Consider the following 15,433-nt stretch of genomic DNA (forward strand, 5'->3'; position numbering starts at 1 on the left):
AGGAAGAAAATTGGTGAAATCTGCGTTTGTTCTATGAAGAGAAACATTGAGGAATAAGTAAAGCTTACTTGGTCTTCTTTCGTTTAATGTCATAATCTTGTGACAAGAGAATGCGTAAGAGGAGCTTGCCTACAGTGATAGCTAGACTAACTCCACAATAATTAAGCCCATCGATTGAACGCCAAAACGAGACACAATTTAAAGAGCAGTCATGCAAATGATACTGTACTTACAGTCGGCCAAAAGCCCTCCCCATTGAAGCAGCTGCTGGCCAAACACAGCAGACTAAAACAAAATCAAATCAAGGGGCCAGCAAAAGGGCCAAACAGCCAACAAGTTTGCCCAGCGAGTGTCAAGACTCGATGCTGGCAACGCGACAACGACAACGAAACGACAACTAAATTATTAATGCACAATGAACTTGAACCACGGACCAGTCCAGACAGGCGGCAAATCAGCAAATATGGCCAACAGACAACAACAAAAAGTTGGTTAAAAATCTGAGTATATATGCGAATGATGCAAATGACTTTAACTGGAGAGAGAGAGAAAGAGAGATTGTGGGAGTAGGGCACAAGGACAAAGGCAAATACGGGCTAAAAAAAAATTATAATACGTGAACAAATTGCTCTTGCGTCCTGTGGCTCTCTCTCTCTCTCTCTCTCTCTCTCTTTTCCTCCCTTTTATACAATTCCCCCATTTGTTTGTCATTTCATTTTGCATTTTAAATCAACATTTCTTTAGTTAAATTCCATGCTTTGTGTGTGTGTGTTTTTTTTTTGTTGGTTTTTGTGATTCGATGGCATAATTTTGATATGCATTAAAAACTTTTCAACTTATTTATACAATTTTTCATGGGAATTTCACCTTTTGAAGTACGAAAGCCAAACGAATGCGTAATGATTTTTTCATTGCTGTTAAATAAACAATTAGGGGGGCTGGGAAGGGGCGAATTTTGGTGAAAGTTTTGCCAGCCAAGGGAAAAATATACGAGTACTTGAGCACAACCTCTCGTAGCAGGTGGAGCACTGGGGGCGCCGCCAAAACTTTCGTTTCGTTGCGTGTATGGGTCTAATCAAATTCTGTCATTTAATTTGGGCAACTTTCCAGCACATAAAGGTTAAATGTTGGTTAAAGCGGCGGCAGCAAATCCCTTTGGGGTGACCATTAGGCTGGGATTTTAATGGAGGAGAAAAGGTATCATTTCACCTTTTGTGAATTTAAGGGATAGCCGAAATTAGTTAGGTTTTAAATAAACATGCTGTAAATTTAATACAAATTTCCCAAAACACCAAAAAGATATTCCCAATGAGATTTATACCAGCAAATTCCAAATTCCAATAATAATCATTCAACAAATACTCGTATTCCCGCCGGCCAATAAATCATAAGAGTAGTCCCATTATAAATCCCATTTAATACCCCGCACCAAAAATAACCAATTTATATTCAATTATCAATAACCATATAGAGGGGGTGGTGGTGGTGGTGGAGTTTTGTATGCCTCAATACCTCCATCGTAAGCTGCTTAACTATTTTAATTTTCCACGTGATTGTCGGGGGCAAACGGGTTGGGTTCATGGTTTTACCATCTGCCATATGCGTGCTTGGATTGGCCTCACCTTTTTTTTTTTTTCAATAAATTCCTCTGGCTTGCAGCTCACAAAAAGATATCCGAAACACGTGACAGATTTGCTTGGATTACATACGCATTATACACACAGATACACACACGGATACGCCGCACAGGACACACAGAGAGCCACACAAATATACTCGTACATATGTATATGGGGATATGGGTGGAAGGAAATGTCTGTGGATTTACTTGAACTTGTGGCTTTCTTGTTTCTTGTTGTTATTTGTTGTGTTGGCGCGGCAAAAAAGATACCAAACTTTTATTCAGATGACACTTGCTCGAATGCCTCAACCGATTAGCGGCATGGGCAACATCTTAATCACTGATTAAATTGAGCGTAAGCCACGAGGCGGAACACACAACCGACACACGATAGATAGTCCTAGCCGTAGCTCGCAGTCCGTAGCAGGATGTCGTACGTAGCTCGTGGGCAGAATGCACTACAGTACGTAGAGTAGCCGCAATAAAATGATTCCGCACTTGGCCCTTGGACACAACTGAAGCCCACGACAACGGCATTCAAAGTGGCGATGGATGGCTGGCACCAGCCACGATGCCCCCGCCAGAAACCCGAGCTCGTGTCCACCCAAAAACGAAGCCGAGCGCCCCCAAAAGCCGAACAGCACGGCAATTGGCAGTAGTCCAAGCAAAGAGAAAGCGAGCCATCTAAGAGAGTCTGCAGCGTTTTGGGTGGGACTCTGGACGGACATGCGCTGTGGCCCATACACCAATGCCACCAACAGAGAGCTCTTCCAATGCCCCACAACTCTGCTCATTTGCCAGTGTCCCAAAGTTGTCCCAAGCTCCAAAACAGCAACAGCTGTTCCCCCAAAAATGAAGCCAATGAAGCAGGGCTACAAGAGAAACCCCTCCAAAAACAAAAACAAAAAACAAAAAAACAAAAAGGAAAACATAAAAAGAAAAGTGCTGTCGTTGTCCTCGTTGTCGGCTTTTGCTGTGACGCACTCTTCTCGGTCTCTCTCTCTCTGAGAGAGAGAGTCCTGTGGCGTGTGTCTTAGGTCAGAAACTGTGGCATCTGTGTCTGCCTGTGTGCGAGAGGAGTATCTGTGCGTGCGTGTGTGTGTGTGACTGTGTGAGGAACGAATCCTTCGTCCCGGTGTTGGCAGAATTTTTAATTATGATAAATGCCCATTCATAAAAATGAATGGCATACATTTGCGTTGCGTGTTTATTTTTATAAGATATCTCCCCTGCATAATTATTATTGCTATTATTATATATTTCTCTTATTTATTTCCGTTTTCTTCTGTCCCCCACCCCCTTCTCCGACACTATCTTCCCCCTTCTTTCGGCACGTCTTTCTTCCTTCTTTTGGCAATTTTTTAGCCCCATCTTTGTGTGGCCTTCGCCTCTCCATTCTCTCAGTGTGCACTTGACAGGCCAAGATTTATGCGACTGCAGTTGGTTGGTGATTGTTAAGGGCGGGTGGGGGTAGAAAGAGGTATGATTTCAGGGTGGTTGAGAGGCGCTTCAGTTCGGTGGTTGATGATCGACTGCCGGCTGCAGGTGTTGATGGCCCCAGATGTGCCTCAATCACCATCACCGTCAGTTAATAAAATCAGAGCACGACATTTGATGAATTGTTGCTGATTTTTGCACAGCCCTTAAAGGGCCAAATCGTTTAGCCCGGCAATTAAACAGCAAGGCACGTGGGGATGAACATGAATAAACGCTGAGATTTATGCCATTATCCCCCGCCCCGCCCCGCCCCACTATTGTGTGGGATAACTCAAACAAAATTCGATGCGAGGGGAGAGTTGGAATCCAGAGTACAGCCGTGTGTCCGACCACTCGACAAAACCAAATTGACCAAAGTTAATTTAACCACTGTAAACAAGCCGAGAGTTGAGAGCCTGTGAGCCTGAGAGAGATCCTGAGTGCCAGAGCACCACCCAAGCACTTCAAATGCTTCGCTGGCCACGAGAACATCAATGGTACCAACAACAAGACCAAAAAAAAGCAAGAATGAAGGAAGGACGGACGGATGGAGAAGCAGCCGTACATATACGGTAGGGACTGTAGTGAAAATCAATTGAAGCGCCAACAAACGCTTCAATCAATTTTACTTTGGCAAACATTGAGTGCAAAATAAATCACAGCCTCGACTCGGAGAGACTCGAGACTCGAGACGATGGAAGATGGTCTGGTCTGGACTGGCGGTAGAGGGATTGGGGATTGAGGATTGGGGATTCAGCTGCAGTCCATGGGAATGCAGCCAGCCTGCCTGCATGCCACCCATGCCTCTGTGGCACATCCTTGTGTTTATCTTATTTATGCAAAGCTGTGGCAAACACCAACAATAACCAGTGAAAACAGGGAAAGGAATGGGAAAAGGAAAAGGATGGTAAACGCGAGGCAGCAGCTAAAAAATGAATGAATTCAATGAAATGCGGCTAAAAGTAAACCAGAGGATGCACAGGCAACAAACCGATTGGCAATGGCTGTGTGTGTGGAGAGGACATCATGCTACTTGGAGGCACATCCAAACATCTCAAACGAAATGAATAATTTATAGACGCATTTCCAGAGCAGTGGGCAGAGAAGGGAAAAGAAAGGAAGGGGAAAGGAAAGGAAAGGAAGGGGAGAGCACTTGTCGCGTAAGCCAACTGCAGTATGTTACTTACAGATACACGCACCATTCGCCACATTCCGACGGAAGTAAGCCCAGCAGCAGCAGGACACACACAGAGAGAGAGAGGGAGCAGAGAGCGACACACACACACACATGCTATTCAAGGCAAAGTAAAAATGCCAATGCCAATGCAAATGTAAATGGCAACCTGAAGTGCTTGGGATTCTTTTGCATTTATTCTCATTGCCCCCCACAAGTATGCCACATCACATGTACATATGTATGTACATCGTATCGTTCAACGTACTCGCAATTTCGACACAAATAAATTCATTTCACTTTGCAAAAGAATATCGTATTTGGTAACCAAAATTTTCTGTGCATTTAGTATTTATTCAAACGAAAAATGCATAATTTTGTTGGGGCAAATCTTTCATGAAAACTTGTAGCACGGAAAACTGTACATAGTATTTTTATTTTTAATATTTTTATCATTATAGAAATCTTAAATATAAGTGACAATATGCCTCGCCCATCGCTGCACAATATTTGAAGAGGAAAAAGTTATTTTTATTTTGCGATTATCCTTCAGGCAGCGTTCCAAATGCGATTATCAGGATATCAAAATTCGTTTTACACAATTTATATACGAGAAATATCTGCCATCTCTTTGGCTGTCCCTGTCGCTGTCTCTCACTCTCCCCCCACTTCCCCCAATGCCGAGCAAAAAGTTTAAATAAATGACTGCACAAAACTTTGCTAATCTCCCAGAAAATATATAAAAGTAAGAGGAAATATACGCCAAACATGAAAACGAAAATTCTCTGTTGGCCAGAAAAACCGACAACAGTTGACTTTGACTGCTGGTTAAGCCGCAGAAAATATTCGTCAATTTTTGAAATGCGAGATCCAGAGAGGAATCAGCGCCAAAACAAGTTTCTTGTTCGTGTTGTGTTGCGTTGCGTTGCGTTGCGGCAATGGCAAAAATATTAATTTAACTTTGAGCATTAGACGGGCAATGACACTTGAATGGAGAACCTGTGCGACGCTCCCACAACAAACCACACCACACCACACGCCCTGAACCACATCTCTCGTTAGATCCTGGCCACAACAGGCGTCAACTGCTGGTTTCCCTGCCCATCTTCCTCGGTGTGGATGTGTCTGTCGTCTATTTGCCTATGCGAAATTTGATGCGATGTCTGCCTCCGCTGATGGTCGTGGTGTGCGGTGCTCGTGTCGCTGACGTTGTTCTGTGCGGTCATTATCGTAAATTTTTATGCTAAATACAATTTGTTGTGGGCACCCCGAAATACAGAGCGAAACACCAAAAGAAATCCACAATTATCTGTGGCACAACGAATTGGAAATGCTCTCGTCGATGGAAATTCGAATCATAAATCGTAAAGTTATCGCTGTAAATGACTTCTATTGTGTTGTTTTTTGGTTGCCCAAGTATTAAATAATACTCTGTTTTTAAGCTGCCTGTCAACCTTAGTGACGCGACAGTCGTCAATACCTTCTCCGCCTAAAGAATATCTGGAATGCCAGCAACATTTGTGACAGCTGTCGCCAGGGCTACAGCAGACAGGACAACATAATCATCTCCGTGCCATGTTTTGGGGAGCGGCTTGACCCCCCTAGCCCCATTTGTCGAAGACAAATTGAACCATTTGAAGACAGATTTGTGCGTTTAATAGGTACAGGGGCCGAACAACTTCTCGTTGCGGGAGAGGAAGGTCAACAGCTCCGGCGGATGCATGCGTCCGTCGGTGCCCATGAAGGCGTCCAGCTTGTCAATTGCGTAGAACATGTGGTCGTGGAACTTCTTGGCCTTCAGTTTCACATAGTCGATATCCTTGAGGGCCCGACGCTTCTGCTGCTGGTAGTCCAGCTTGGTGACCAGCCTGTCCAGGTAGCACTCCATCAGCTTTCGCTCAGAGTCGAAGTAATTGTTGCACTCGCCGCCATCGACCTTCACCTGCTCCACGAAGTGGAAGCGCTGCTTGCAAATGGCCTGCTCTCGCTCCAGGGTACGCTTGAAGGAGTCCAGCTCGTTGAGGCGCTTCTGCAGGCGATCGGCATGCTCCATCTCCCGGCAAACGCTGGCACGCATGTCCTTTATGTTTTTGTCCGTGGCCACGCGGCACAGCTGGAGCTCCGCCAACTGCTGGCGCAGCTTGTGGGTGTTGCGCTGCAGCTCCAAGATATCGGGATTGGTGTTGAACGCCAGCAGCTCCACGTCCATGCTCACGCAGGGATCGATGTCCGGGCAATCGGGTATGCGGGACTCCAGCTGACGATCCACCTCTCCCACGCGCCCTTTAATGCGATTCACCTCTGCCAGAATGTCCTCCAGCTGCATTTCCTCATCCATTGTGGGCGGTGACGACTGCTCGCTGGCCTGCTCCTCCTCCACCTCCTCCTTGGCAAGCTGTGAGCCTCTTCGCTTCGGATGACTTGGCTCCGGTGGCGGCTCGCAGTGGAAGATCTTTGTCTTCTTGACCCATGGCAGCTCAATAAACTTCCATAGGGTTTCGGCTGGCGGTACTGCCAGAACATCGGTCACACATCGAGGTAATCCAGGGGCATGGCAGGGCAAAAGTGGATGAGTGCCTTGCTTCTGGGCCAAAGGTTTGGCCACGTTAGGGGCTTTATCGGGGAGAGCAATATTACTGAAATTTTGGATAGTTATGGAAGAACCCTCCATGGTTGCAGAGTTATCAATAAATAACCTATGCGGTAGTACCTTTGTGAGAATTAAATGAATCTCGTTTGATGTGTGTTAGGGTTTTGATGGGTATTTCCATGTGACACTTGATTTGATATGCTGCAAGGTGGAGATGCTCGTGCGTTGCATCCGCAGTGGCATGCACCCACTGCGGTTTCCTAACGATGACATTTGCAAAAGTTCTTAGGCAGCAGCAGGCACTTAACCCTCAATTAATGCAAACATTCACGTTGAAAACACACATGGGACCTCGACCCCGACCCCCACCCCACAGGAGCTGGGATCACAGATGCACACACGGAATCAGCCACAATTCATCTTCATAATAAAACTTAATGCCAGCGACAAACAAACTTAATGCGAATTTTAAATTACTTAAATGAAGGAAGAACAACAGGAAAAGCACAGAAAAGCGAGTGGAACTCACTCATGATGGGGAAATGCTGGAAAAGATAATGGGCTGCCCTGCATATGGTGAAGGGGGGAAATAAGGTGTTAGCTTTGCTCTGACTCCCTTTTTGATACCTCTGCTCCGCACATGCTTCTGCTACGCCCCTGTCTCTGCTGCTCATACATACATAACTTATCTGCATAGTTCTGCCTTTCGATCTCTCTAGCACTCTCTTTCCCTTCTTTACCTCTGCCAACGCCGTTGTCGCTTCTGCCTGTGCCAGCTTCAATCATGCATTCTTATCGCATGCATCTCTCTGCCGCCCAGCATGATCTCTGCCTATACTGCCTCTCCCTCTCCCTCTTCCAACACAAACCAAACTCTTTGCTGCTCAATTTGTTGTTTATTTTTTTAGTTCTTAGTTTGTTCATGCTCGTTCATGTTCTGTTGTGGTTCCTCTGGCTTCTTCGGATCTGCCTTCTTCCAATTGCTGGAGAAGCGATCCAAATCTGCGCTCGGATCCAAGGGAACTGCCAACTTCTCGGTATCGTTGCGGCCAGACTCCGAGCCGTCAGCAGTGCTAGTTGCCGCCTTTTTCTGTAGAAGCGAGCTGAAGAACTTGGCCAAAATTCCCTCGCCACCAGCAGATTCAGGTGAATCCGTTATTATGGTGGAGCGCAGTCCAGTGCTGGTTCGGTGCGTGCGGTGTATGGTGTCGCCGCCTCCCTGTGCCTGCTCTTGGTCGAGCCTTTTGAGGATCTCCAATTGGCGGGCCAGGAATGCCTGCTCGTCCACGGTTTCCACGAATTCCAAATCTCGATTGTACATCCCATTCCCAGTGTAAGGCGCCCTGATGACGTCCGTGTAGTCACTATCGGCCTGGATGCCATGGTTGTTCTCAGACAAAATATCAATCTTCTTCAGGGTATCCCAGCCAGCTGGAACGCATACGGCATCCGGCTCGGCGACCATTGGTGGAGTTTGGAAGGGCAGACCGTAAACTCGATGCAAAAGATACTTCTGGAGGTAATCACAGTTTGTGGCTTTCTTGATGCTCGTGTAGAAGAGTGCAGCGCCGTGACGAAGGCAAAATTTGCGTATCCACTGCTGCATAAAATCGAAGTGCTCGTCACGATAGTCGTGCTCCAACTGAAAGGCGGCTGCCATGCAGTCCGTCTTTGTGACCACAACGACAAGGTCGACACCTAGATTTGTGGTAAGTTCATCCTCTGTCAGCGGCAACAGATCATCCCCATCGATTGCACTGTTTAGACCGACGCTTGTTTGTTTCAGAGACGATCCCGGGTAGCAGTAACTCTGCCACTTTGTTGCCAGTTGCTTGCGTGCCGCCTCCTTCTGCTCGGCAGCCAGCGGCAGGCTTTCGATGTGGCCTTCCAGCACGTTTATCCAATGGTTGAGTTGCTCCGGCCAGGTCCAGGGCTCTGTCATCGAAACTGTAAGCATGACGAGTGCACCTTCAAAGTTATTTACGTTGAGGGCCAAGGCCAACAGACTTGTGTGCCCAGTGTCACCATCCATTGTCCACACTCCCAGCTGCGCCTTGTCTCCATTGCTGTCGTCCTCCACATCAATGTAGGCATACTCCAGGCCGGCTCCATGCTTCGGGGGCTTCTTTCCCTGCAGCTTGGCAATGAGGGACGTCTTGCCGGTGCCATTATCACCCAAAACGAGTAAAGATTTGTTTGATACCAGTTTTCTGAAGCGTGGCTTTTGCTCATTCAATATGGCATACCATAGATTCTCTTTAGCCTTTTCTTCTGCCATTTTCGCGACTGTTTAAACGTTTTTCTCACTTTCTCACTTTATAAATTAGTGAATTTTTTTTTTTTTTTGTGATTTCAACGCCTATTGGCGTTAGTGGTTGGTCTGTTGTAGCAGCGACCAGAAACGATGTATCGATATGTGCGAGACAATTAGTGAATTTTCCACTTTTCAGCAGTAAAATAATTCTACGTTGACAACTGAGTCACAGAGTTGCACAGAGTTGTTCGAACTATCAATCTTTAACATCGATATCATTTTGGATTTTATCGGTTCATTCGAATTGAATGCATGAAACAGATGCCAGGGCAACGGAAAAAAAATAACCAAATTAATCAACTGGCAATTGAATGATTGAACTGAACAACTCATTTAGTTGGATAGAAATGGGGATAAAGCACAAGCAGTGAGCAGTGAGCAGCGAGCAGATGCAGCAGACAACGCGCATTGTCATTGAATGACAGCGGAACATGAAGTAAAATCTAATTAAAAACCTTTTGCCCGATGCTGAACCAAGCGAAAATCACAATTGTCAGCGGGAAATTCACGCGTACCCGCACACAACCATCGGAGACGAGACGAGAGGAGAGGAGAGGAAAGATGCTGGGCAAACAAACCCGATTTCCCAGTGCGAGTGTGGGGCAATAATACGCAAACAAATACGAACAGAATGCGAGTGGAGCGGAGTGGAGTGGAGCGGAGTGGAAGCATTGGGCAGGTGAAAAACATACGTCGCCTGTCCGTCCGGTTGAACGAATACGGGAATCTGGCAAAAACAGAGCGAAACTTTTTGGCCAACAGCAAACAAACAAAAAAAAAAAAAGGCTTGGGAACTGCCAGGGGAAAAAGCTTCCCCGTCTTCTTCTGTTTTCACCCTCTGGTTAGGATGGTTGATGGTGTGGCATGGGTCAGGGAGCAGGGCACAGATAACCTCCAGCAGCAAATGAAACGCGCTGTTGCACACAAAAAATAACAAGCTGCGTTGGTCAATTCATCGAATGTCGGTCAGGGCTGCCATCAGAGAGCAGGATTGCACCTGGGCAGCAGGCAGGGATTGGGGGGGAACGGCACTGCTGCTTAAATGGACAAAGCAGCCATAGTCCTGCGACAGTGTTTGCCCTGCTTGAGTTAGAAGAAATTAGTTTAGCTATGCCCCAGGTCGAGGTCGGTGCCCCTGAGGACTCTAACAGCAGGAGACTCTTTTCGGCAGTATAAATTGCATTTATTATGCACATTTTTATGCAATTTATATTCTTCATCCTCTTGACGCCTTTTGATGTTCATTTTTGTACAAAAATGTGGCATTTTGTGTGTGTTTTGTTGGTTAACCATTATGTGGCTGGAGAATATGCCATTTCCATTTAAATGCCACACACCCCGACAGCCAGCGTTGACTCCTTTTGGTGACTCTGTTGCATTCATTCTCCGCACAGTTGAACTTGCCTTTGTGGCACGGAAATTGGATTGTGGACCGACCAAAAACTAAATAAAAAATAAAAACTAAAAAATGAATTGCACTGGCACTGGCACTGGCAGCGGCAGTGGCAGGCCTAGTGCTGATGATGATGGTGATACTGATAGTGGGAATATGTTGCTCATACATTGAATGTGTGGGGGGGGCAGTTAAGCGCGCACCTATCAAACACTGACGCCTCTGCCACACAATAAATCTTTGTCAAGGGCCCAAATTGACATTTTACAACCAAAAAGAGCCAAAGCCGAAGCCGAAGCGGAGGACAAAGTACTTACTTTGCAGTTGTTGCTCGTGTCGCCGCTGCCACGCTGTTATTGTTGTCAGCGCCATGATGGCCCAAAGCATCAGCCACATGCGTTGCGGTGGCTTGGCCACACACGGGGAGTATCCAGACCAACCCGCAGGGCACAAGTGGGCCAATATCTAGCTAGCCCATTGTTGCCCCCCAACATTCAAACAATTTAATATCCGTCCGCTGTCGCTGACGATCCCCACTCATCACATTATCCTTTTCCCCGTCGCGGCTGCACATGGTCCTATATTGAAGTCATCTGTAGGGCCCTTAATGCCAGAATGCATTAAGCCTTCATAAAGCTAATAGCAGCAAGGAAAAACTTATGGAAATAAAAAAGGCTATTCCCGATGGAAAAACTGAAACACTAGAGAACACATTTACTACGTAAATAAAGCCCTGGAAAATTCTGTCAGTCCTACCATACATATAGATTAATATAACAATGCAGGTGAAATATATTCTGAATATGCTTACATTTTATGGGGTAAGTGCAAGAAAATAAATAATTAAAATTATCAACACCATTAGGGGTCGATCAACATTAATTGCAGTTCGCCCAGATCCAAGCTGATTTCGCTGAGGATTGTCTTAAAAAGCATAATGAGTACAGGAAAAAACACAGTGCCCCAGACCTAACATTGGACCAGGAGTTGAGTAACGGCGCTGAATCATATGCCAAGGTATGGATGTAATATATCAAACGAAATCAGCAGACAACCACCAACTAATAGGTGTTGCCACACACAGGAATTGGCCGAAAAGGACGTATTTGAGCACTCAAAAGCTCCTGGTCTTGGTGAGAACTTATACCTCACTTATGGAGGAGACCCGAATGATTGTGTAAAGGAGTGGTATGATGAAATATCCCTCTACGATTTTAAGAAGCCAGGCTTCGCCATGAACACCGGACACTTCACCCAAGTCGTTTGGAAGAGCACTACGAAACTGGGCATGGGCAAAGCCGCTAGCAAAGGTGGAAAAATCTATGTTGTGGGACGGTACCAGCCACAAGGCAATATATTGGGGAAATTCGAACAGAATGTTCTCAAAAGCAAGTAAGTACTCGAACCGCTCTTGTGAAAGAAATATTAATATTAATTTAGCACATTTTTATTAGCAATGGAGTTACCCATTCAGTTTCTTTTGGCTTGGTGGTTCTTACTGCAGCTTGGATTTTTATTTAATGTATTATTTGGATCTATCTATTACACTAGTCCACACGATTTTTCCTCAAGGAACAAAACGAACTTTTTCTTAAAGATTTGGGGCCTGGTATATTTTTTTAAGCTTTTTTCAGAGGTAGCGTTGGTTTTTTTCACATAACTCTAGTATCTTACGTCTCGTTGTAAAGAACTTTGCTATTTTTAAAAGATAATTAAAACCGCTAAAAGTTAAGCCTAAACACTTTGTGATTACAGCTTACCGTCTGGGAAATATAAATCATTGAAATTCAAAAATGATGATTTTTGTGCGGTATATTTTACGAAATTTTGACTTTAAAAACTCAGGAAAAGTCGAAAAAAAATTATATCCTGTGTCCTCTATTTTTTTGTGTATAGGTGCATTCTCTGAAAAAAGCTTTAAAAAAAAATACCAGACTTCAAACATTTTTCAAAAAAAAGTTCTGCCATAGAAAAAAACCATAATTCTTTAAAAAATTTTAAATCTCCATATCTATCAGAAAAAGTCGGTTTGGATCCTTGTGGAAAAAAAAGTTCGATTTTGTCGAGTAGTGTTATCGATTGCTTTAATTAAGCTGCTGTTGTGATTGGTAATGCATTTTAATTTAATAAATTGATGTGGTAATAACCTTCATACGGTTGTTAAAGCAAAACGAAAACTGCTGACCATAAATAGAATATTCCTGATATAACATTGAGAGACACATTTACTATGGAAATATAGCTTTGGAAAATGTTGTCTGTCTTGTCATATATCATTAGTTAAAAATATACATTTTTCCAGAAAAATTTCAACTCCAAAAAAATATTTTAAAAAATGCAAGTGAAATTTATTGTGACTGTGTTAACACTTTGTGGGGTGATTGCAAGAAAATAAATAATTTAAATTACCGTTGAGGATCGATCATTTTTAATTGCAGTTCGCCCAGATCCAAGCTGATTTCGCTGAGGATTGTCTTAAAAAGCATAATGAGTACAGGAAAAAACACAGTGCCCCAGACCTAACATTGGACCAGGAGTTGAGTAACGGCGCTGAATCATATGCCAAGGTATGGATGTAATATATCAAACGAAATCAGCAGACAACCACCAACTAATAGGTTCTGCCACACACAGGAATTGGCCGAAAAGGACGTATTTGAGCACTCAAAAGCTCCTGGTCTTGGTGAGAACTTATACCTTACTATTGGAGGAGACCCGAATGATTGTGTAAAGGCGTGGTATGATGAAATATCCCTCTACGATTTTAAGAAGCCAGGCTTCGCCATGAACACCGGACACTTCACCCAAGTCGTTTGGAAGAGCACTACGAAACTGGGCATGGGCAAAGCCAATGGCAAAGATCGCAAAGTCTATGTTGTGGGACGGTACCAGCCAGCAGGCAATACAATGGGGAAATTCGAACAGAATGTTCTCAAAAGCAAGTAAGTACTCGAACAGCTCTTTTGCATATTTTTGCCTATTTGTATTATTTTTTATTAGCAATGGTGTTACCCACTCAGTGTCATATGGCTTTATTGCTCTTGCTGCAGCTTGGCTTCGTATTGAATTTATTGTTTAGATCTATTAAGAATAGCTTAAAGTATGCAGCGAAGTGCATTGTAATTTAATAAATTCATATAATAATATAGCACAAACGATTGTTCGATTTTGGCTGACTTTTTATGGGGAACAAATGGGAATGGTGGCTATAATTCTCAGCATTCAATTATAATAATCAATAAAGATATGTGGCTAAAGCGTAGTATTCTAGAACAGATCAAGGACTTTGCCAAAAGGATAAGTATGCGGCTGGGGCTGTCTCTCTAAATGTGCTGCTAATGATGATAGTTTCGCAAATAAAGGGTACCAACACGTAATTTTATTTAAAATTCAAATAAGCTTGACACCCAAGCCCCGAGAGGCCTGGACCAGAACCAGGGACCCACATATGTATGCATATGGCTGGCTTGCGGGGGGTGTGGGGCTGGGCTGTTGGGTTAATTTGAAAACGTGCGATAAGGAAATTCAATTTTTTGCCCCTGCTAGCCGGGATGTGGCCTGCTTTCTGCTATATGCTTTCTGTTCTCTTCCTGTTTTTTTTTTTTTATTATTTTTATTCCTTCTTTTTTTGGCAATCAGCATCGAGGCAAACAAAATTCCCCACTGGCCGTGTGTCTGCTGCTCCTACTGCTGCTACTGCTTGCTGCCTTTCTCTGCCATTCATGGTATTGTAATTTAACATTTTGTTGTCGTCGTTGTTTCGTTGTTTTTTTTTCCCCCCATTGGGAGCTACCCAGAGAGTCGTCCTGGGGCCTCGAGCAGCTGCCGGCAGCGCATTAAATCCTTAAGCACACATTATTATTCAATCAGATATGAAGTTTTATTTATACCTTTCTTTATTTTTGCTTCCTCTTGCGTTGGTTTCTTTGGTATTGTCATCGGTTTTGGATTCGGCACTCAGCATTCAGTATCCGGTTTCTTGTTTCCTGCTTTCCATGCGTGGATTCTTGGATTGTCTTGGGCTGCGGCTCCGCCTAATGACATTCAAATTGCTTCCATCTCTGGCGCCCATTTCAACCTTTCATTTCAAACTTCAAACACTTTCCAAACACAGAAAAAAAAATTAATTGAAATGCAGATCTCTCGCCAGCCCAGGGAATACTCGTTTCATTTTTTACTCTGGGTTAAGTTTCTGGCAGAGCAGAGACTTTCAGTTGATGCACTTAAAACTTCAGAGCTGCTGATTTGATTGTGTCTTTGCGGATGTCCTGTTTGCCAACTCCATCGTCACTTCATTGAGGGTTTGATTCCTCCTCGTCAACTATTTATAACTTGAAATTGGTCGTAAAATTTATGTGCATCATAAATGCGGCACTGACAAAATGTTATCAAATCAAATTTACACACAGAGCCATCCCCAATGACAGTGCGGAACAAATTTCCACGCGAAACGAGAGCGTGCTGGCTGGACAACCCGTCAGGGCTGTGGCTGTGAGCAAGCCAAGGGAAAACTGGGCAAAAGGGCTGGCTGCCATTGGCCTGAAAATTGTTTAATTATGCCTCGCGTACTTAAATTGTAATGGCGCTGACCTAATTGAGTAATAATTAAAATTAAGTGCACGCTAAATTGTTATTAATTATTAAAATGTTCGCAAAGATTCTGCCAGGAACCCGCCACGACATCAGGACCTTCATCGATTGCGTTTTTCTTTCCCCCATCCACCAAAAAAAAAAGGGAAAAGAGAATGAAAACTGCTGGCAGCCACGATACTTTGTTGCAAGTGTCGCCAATTGGCAAACTGCTGCACTGAAATTTATGGTTGCAAACAGACAAATTAGAATTGCATTTGCACTGGCAAGGAAGC

General features: G+C 44.2%; 3 protein-coding genes across 5 annotated transcripts; 1 reads left to right on the forward strand and 2 right to left on the reverse strand.

The window, feature by feature from the left end:
• Positions 1–5,650: 5,650 nt before the first annotated feature.
• LOC111073049 lies at positions 5,651–7,027 on the reverse strand. Its single transcript, XM_022365180.2, has one exon. It carries the CDS (start codon positions 6,940–6,942, stop codon positions 5,926–5,928), a length of 1,017 nt encoding a protein of 338 aa, XP_022220872.2. The 5' UTR covers positions 6,943–7,027; the 3' UTR covers positions 5,651–5,925.
• Positions 7,028–7,765: 738 nt separating this feature from the next.
• Positions 7,766–9,172, reverse strand: LOC111073211 (cytoplasmic dynein 1 light intermediate chain 1-like). The gene has a single exon (XM_022365423.2). It carries the CDS (start codon positions 9,137–9,139, stop codon positions 7,766–7,768), a length of 1,374 nt encoding a protein of 457 aa, XP_022221115.2. The 5' UTR covers positions 9,140–9,172.
• A 2,176-nt stretch (positions 9,173–11,348) lies between these two features.
• LOC111073004 (Golgi-associated plant pathogenesis-related protein 1) lies at positions 11,349–13,729 on the forward strand. Of its 3 annotated transcripts, none has more exons than XM_022365132.2 (4): positions 11,349–11,389; positions 11,457–11,585; positions 11,653–11,960; positions 13,569–13,729. In XM_022365132.2, exons 1-4 carry the CDS (start codon positions 11,372–11,374, stop codon positions 13,645–13,647), a joined length of 534 nt encoding a protein of 177 aa, XP_022220824.2. In that variant the 5' UTR covers positions 11,349–11,371; the 3' UTR covers positions 13,648–13,729. The 3 variants fall into 3 exon arrangements, with proteins under 3 accessions (XP_022220824.2, XP_022220831.2, XP_022220808.1); XM_022365139.2 differs by lacking the exon at positions 13,569–13,729 and adding an exon at positions 12,023–12,143; XM_022365116.2 differs by lacking the exons at positions 11,349–11,389; positions 11,457–11,585; positions 11,653–11,960 and adding exons at positions 12,829–12,945; positions 13,007–13,135; positions 13,203–13,510 and having other exon boundaries at positions 13,569–13,718.
• The last annotated feature ends 1,704 nt before the right edge of the window (positions 13,730–15,433 follow it).

This window comes from Drosophila obscura, unplaced genomic scaffold, assembly GCF_018151105.1.
Source record: "Drosophila obscura isolate BZ-5 IFL unplaced genomic scaffold, ASM1815110v1 contig_4, whole genome shotgun sequence".
Lineage (NCBI taxonomy): Eukaryota > Metazoa > Arthropoda > Insecta > Diptera > Drosophilidae > Drosophila > Drosophila obscura.

Coding starts and splice junctions, on each gene's coding strand:
- LOC111073049 (XM_022365180.2), bottom strand. CDS start 6,942: ATGGAGGGTTCTTCCATAACTATCCAAAATTTCAGTAATATTGCTCTC.
- LOC111073211 (XM_022365423.2), bottom strand. CDS start 9,139: ATGGCAGAAGAAAAGGCTAAAGAGAATCTATGGTATGCCATATTGAAT.
- LOC111073004 (XM_022365116.2), top strand. CDS start 12,904: ATGCAAGTGAAATTTATTGTGACTGTGTTAACACTTTGTGGG. Junction 12,946..13,006: donor CTGTGTTAACACTTTGTGGG/GTGATTGCAAGA, acceptor TTTTAATTGCAG/TTCGCCCAGATCCAAGCTGA. Junction 13,136..13,202: donor GCGCTGAATCATATGCCAAG/GTATGGATGTAA, acceptor TGCCACACACAG/GAATTGGCCGAAAAGGACGT.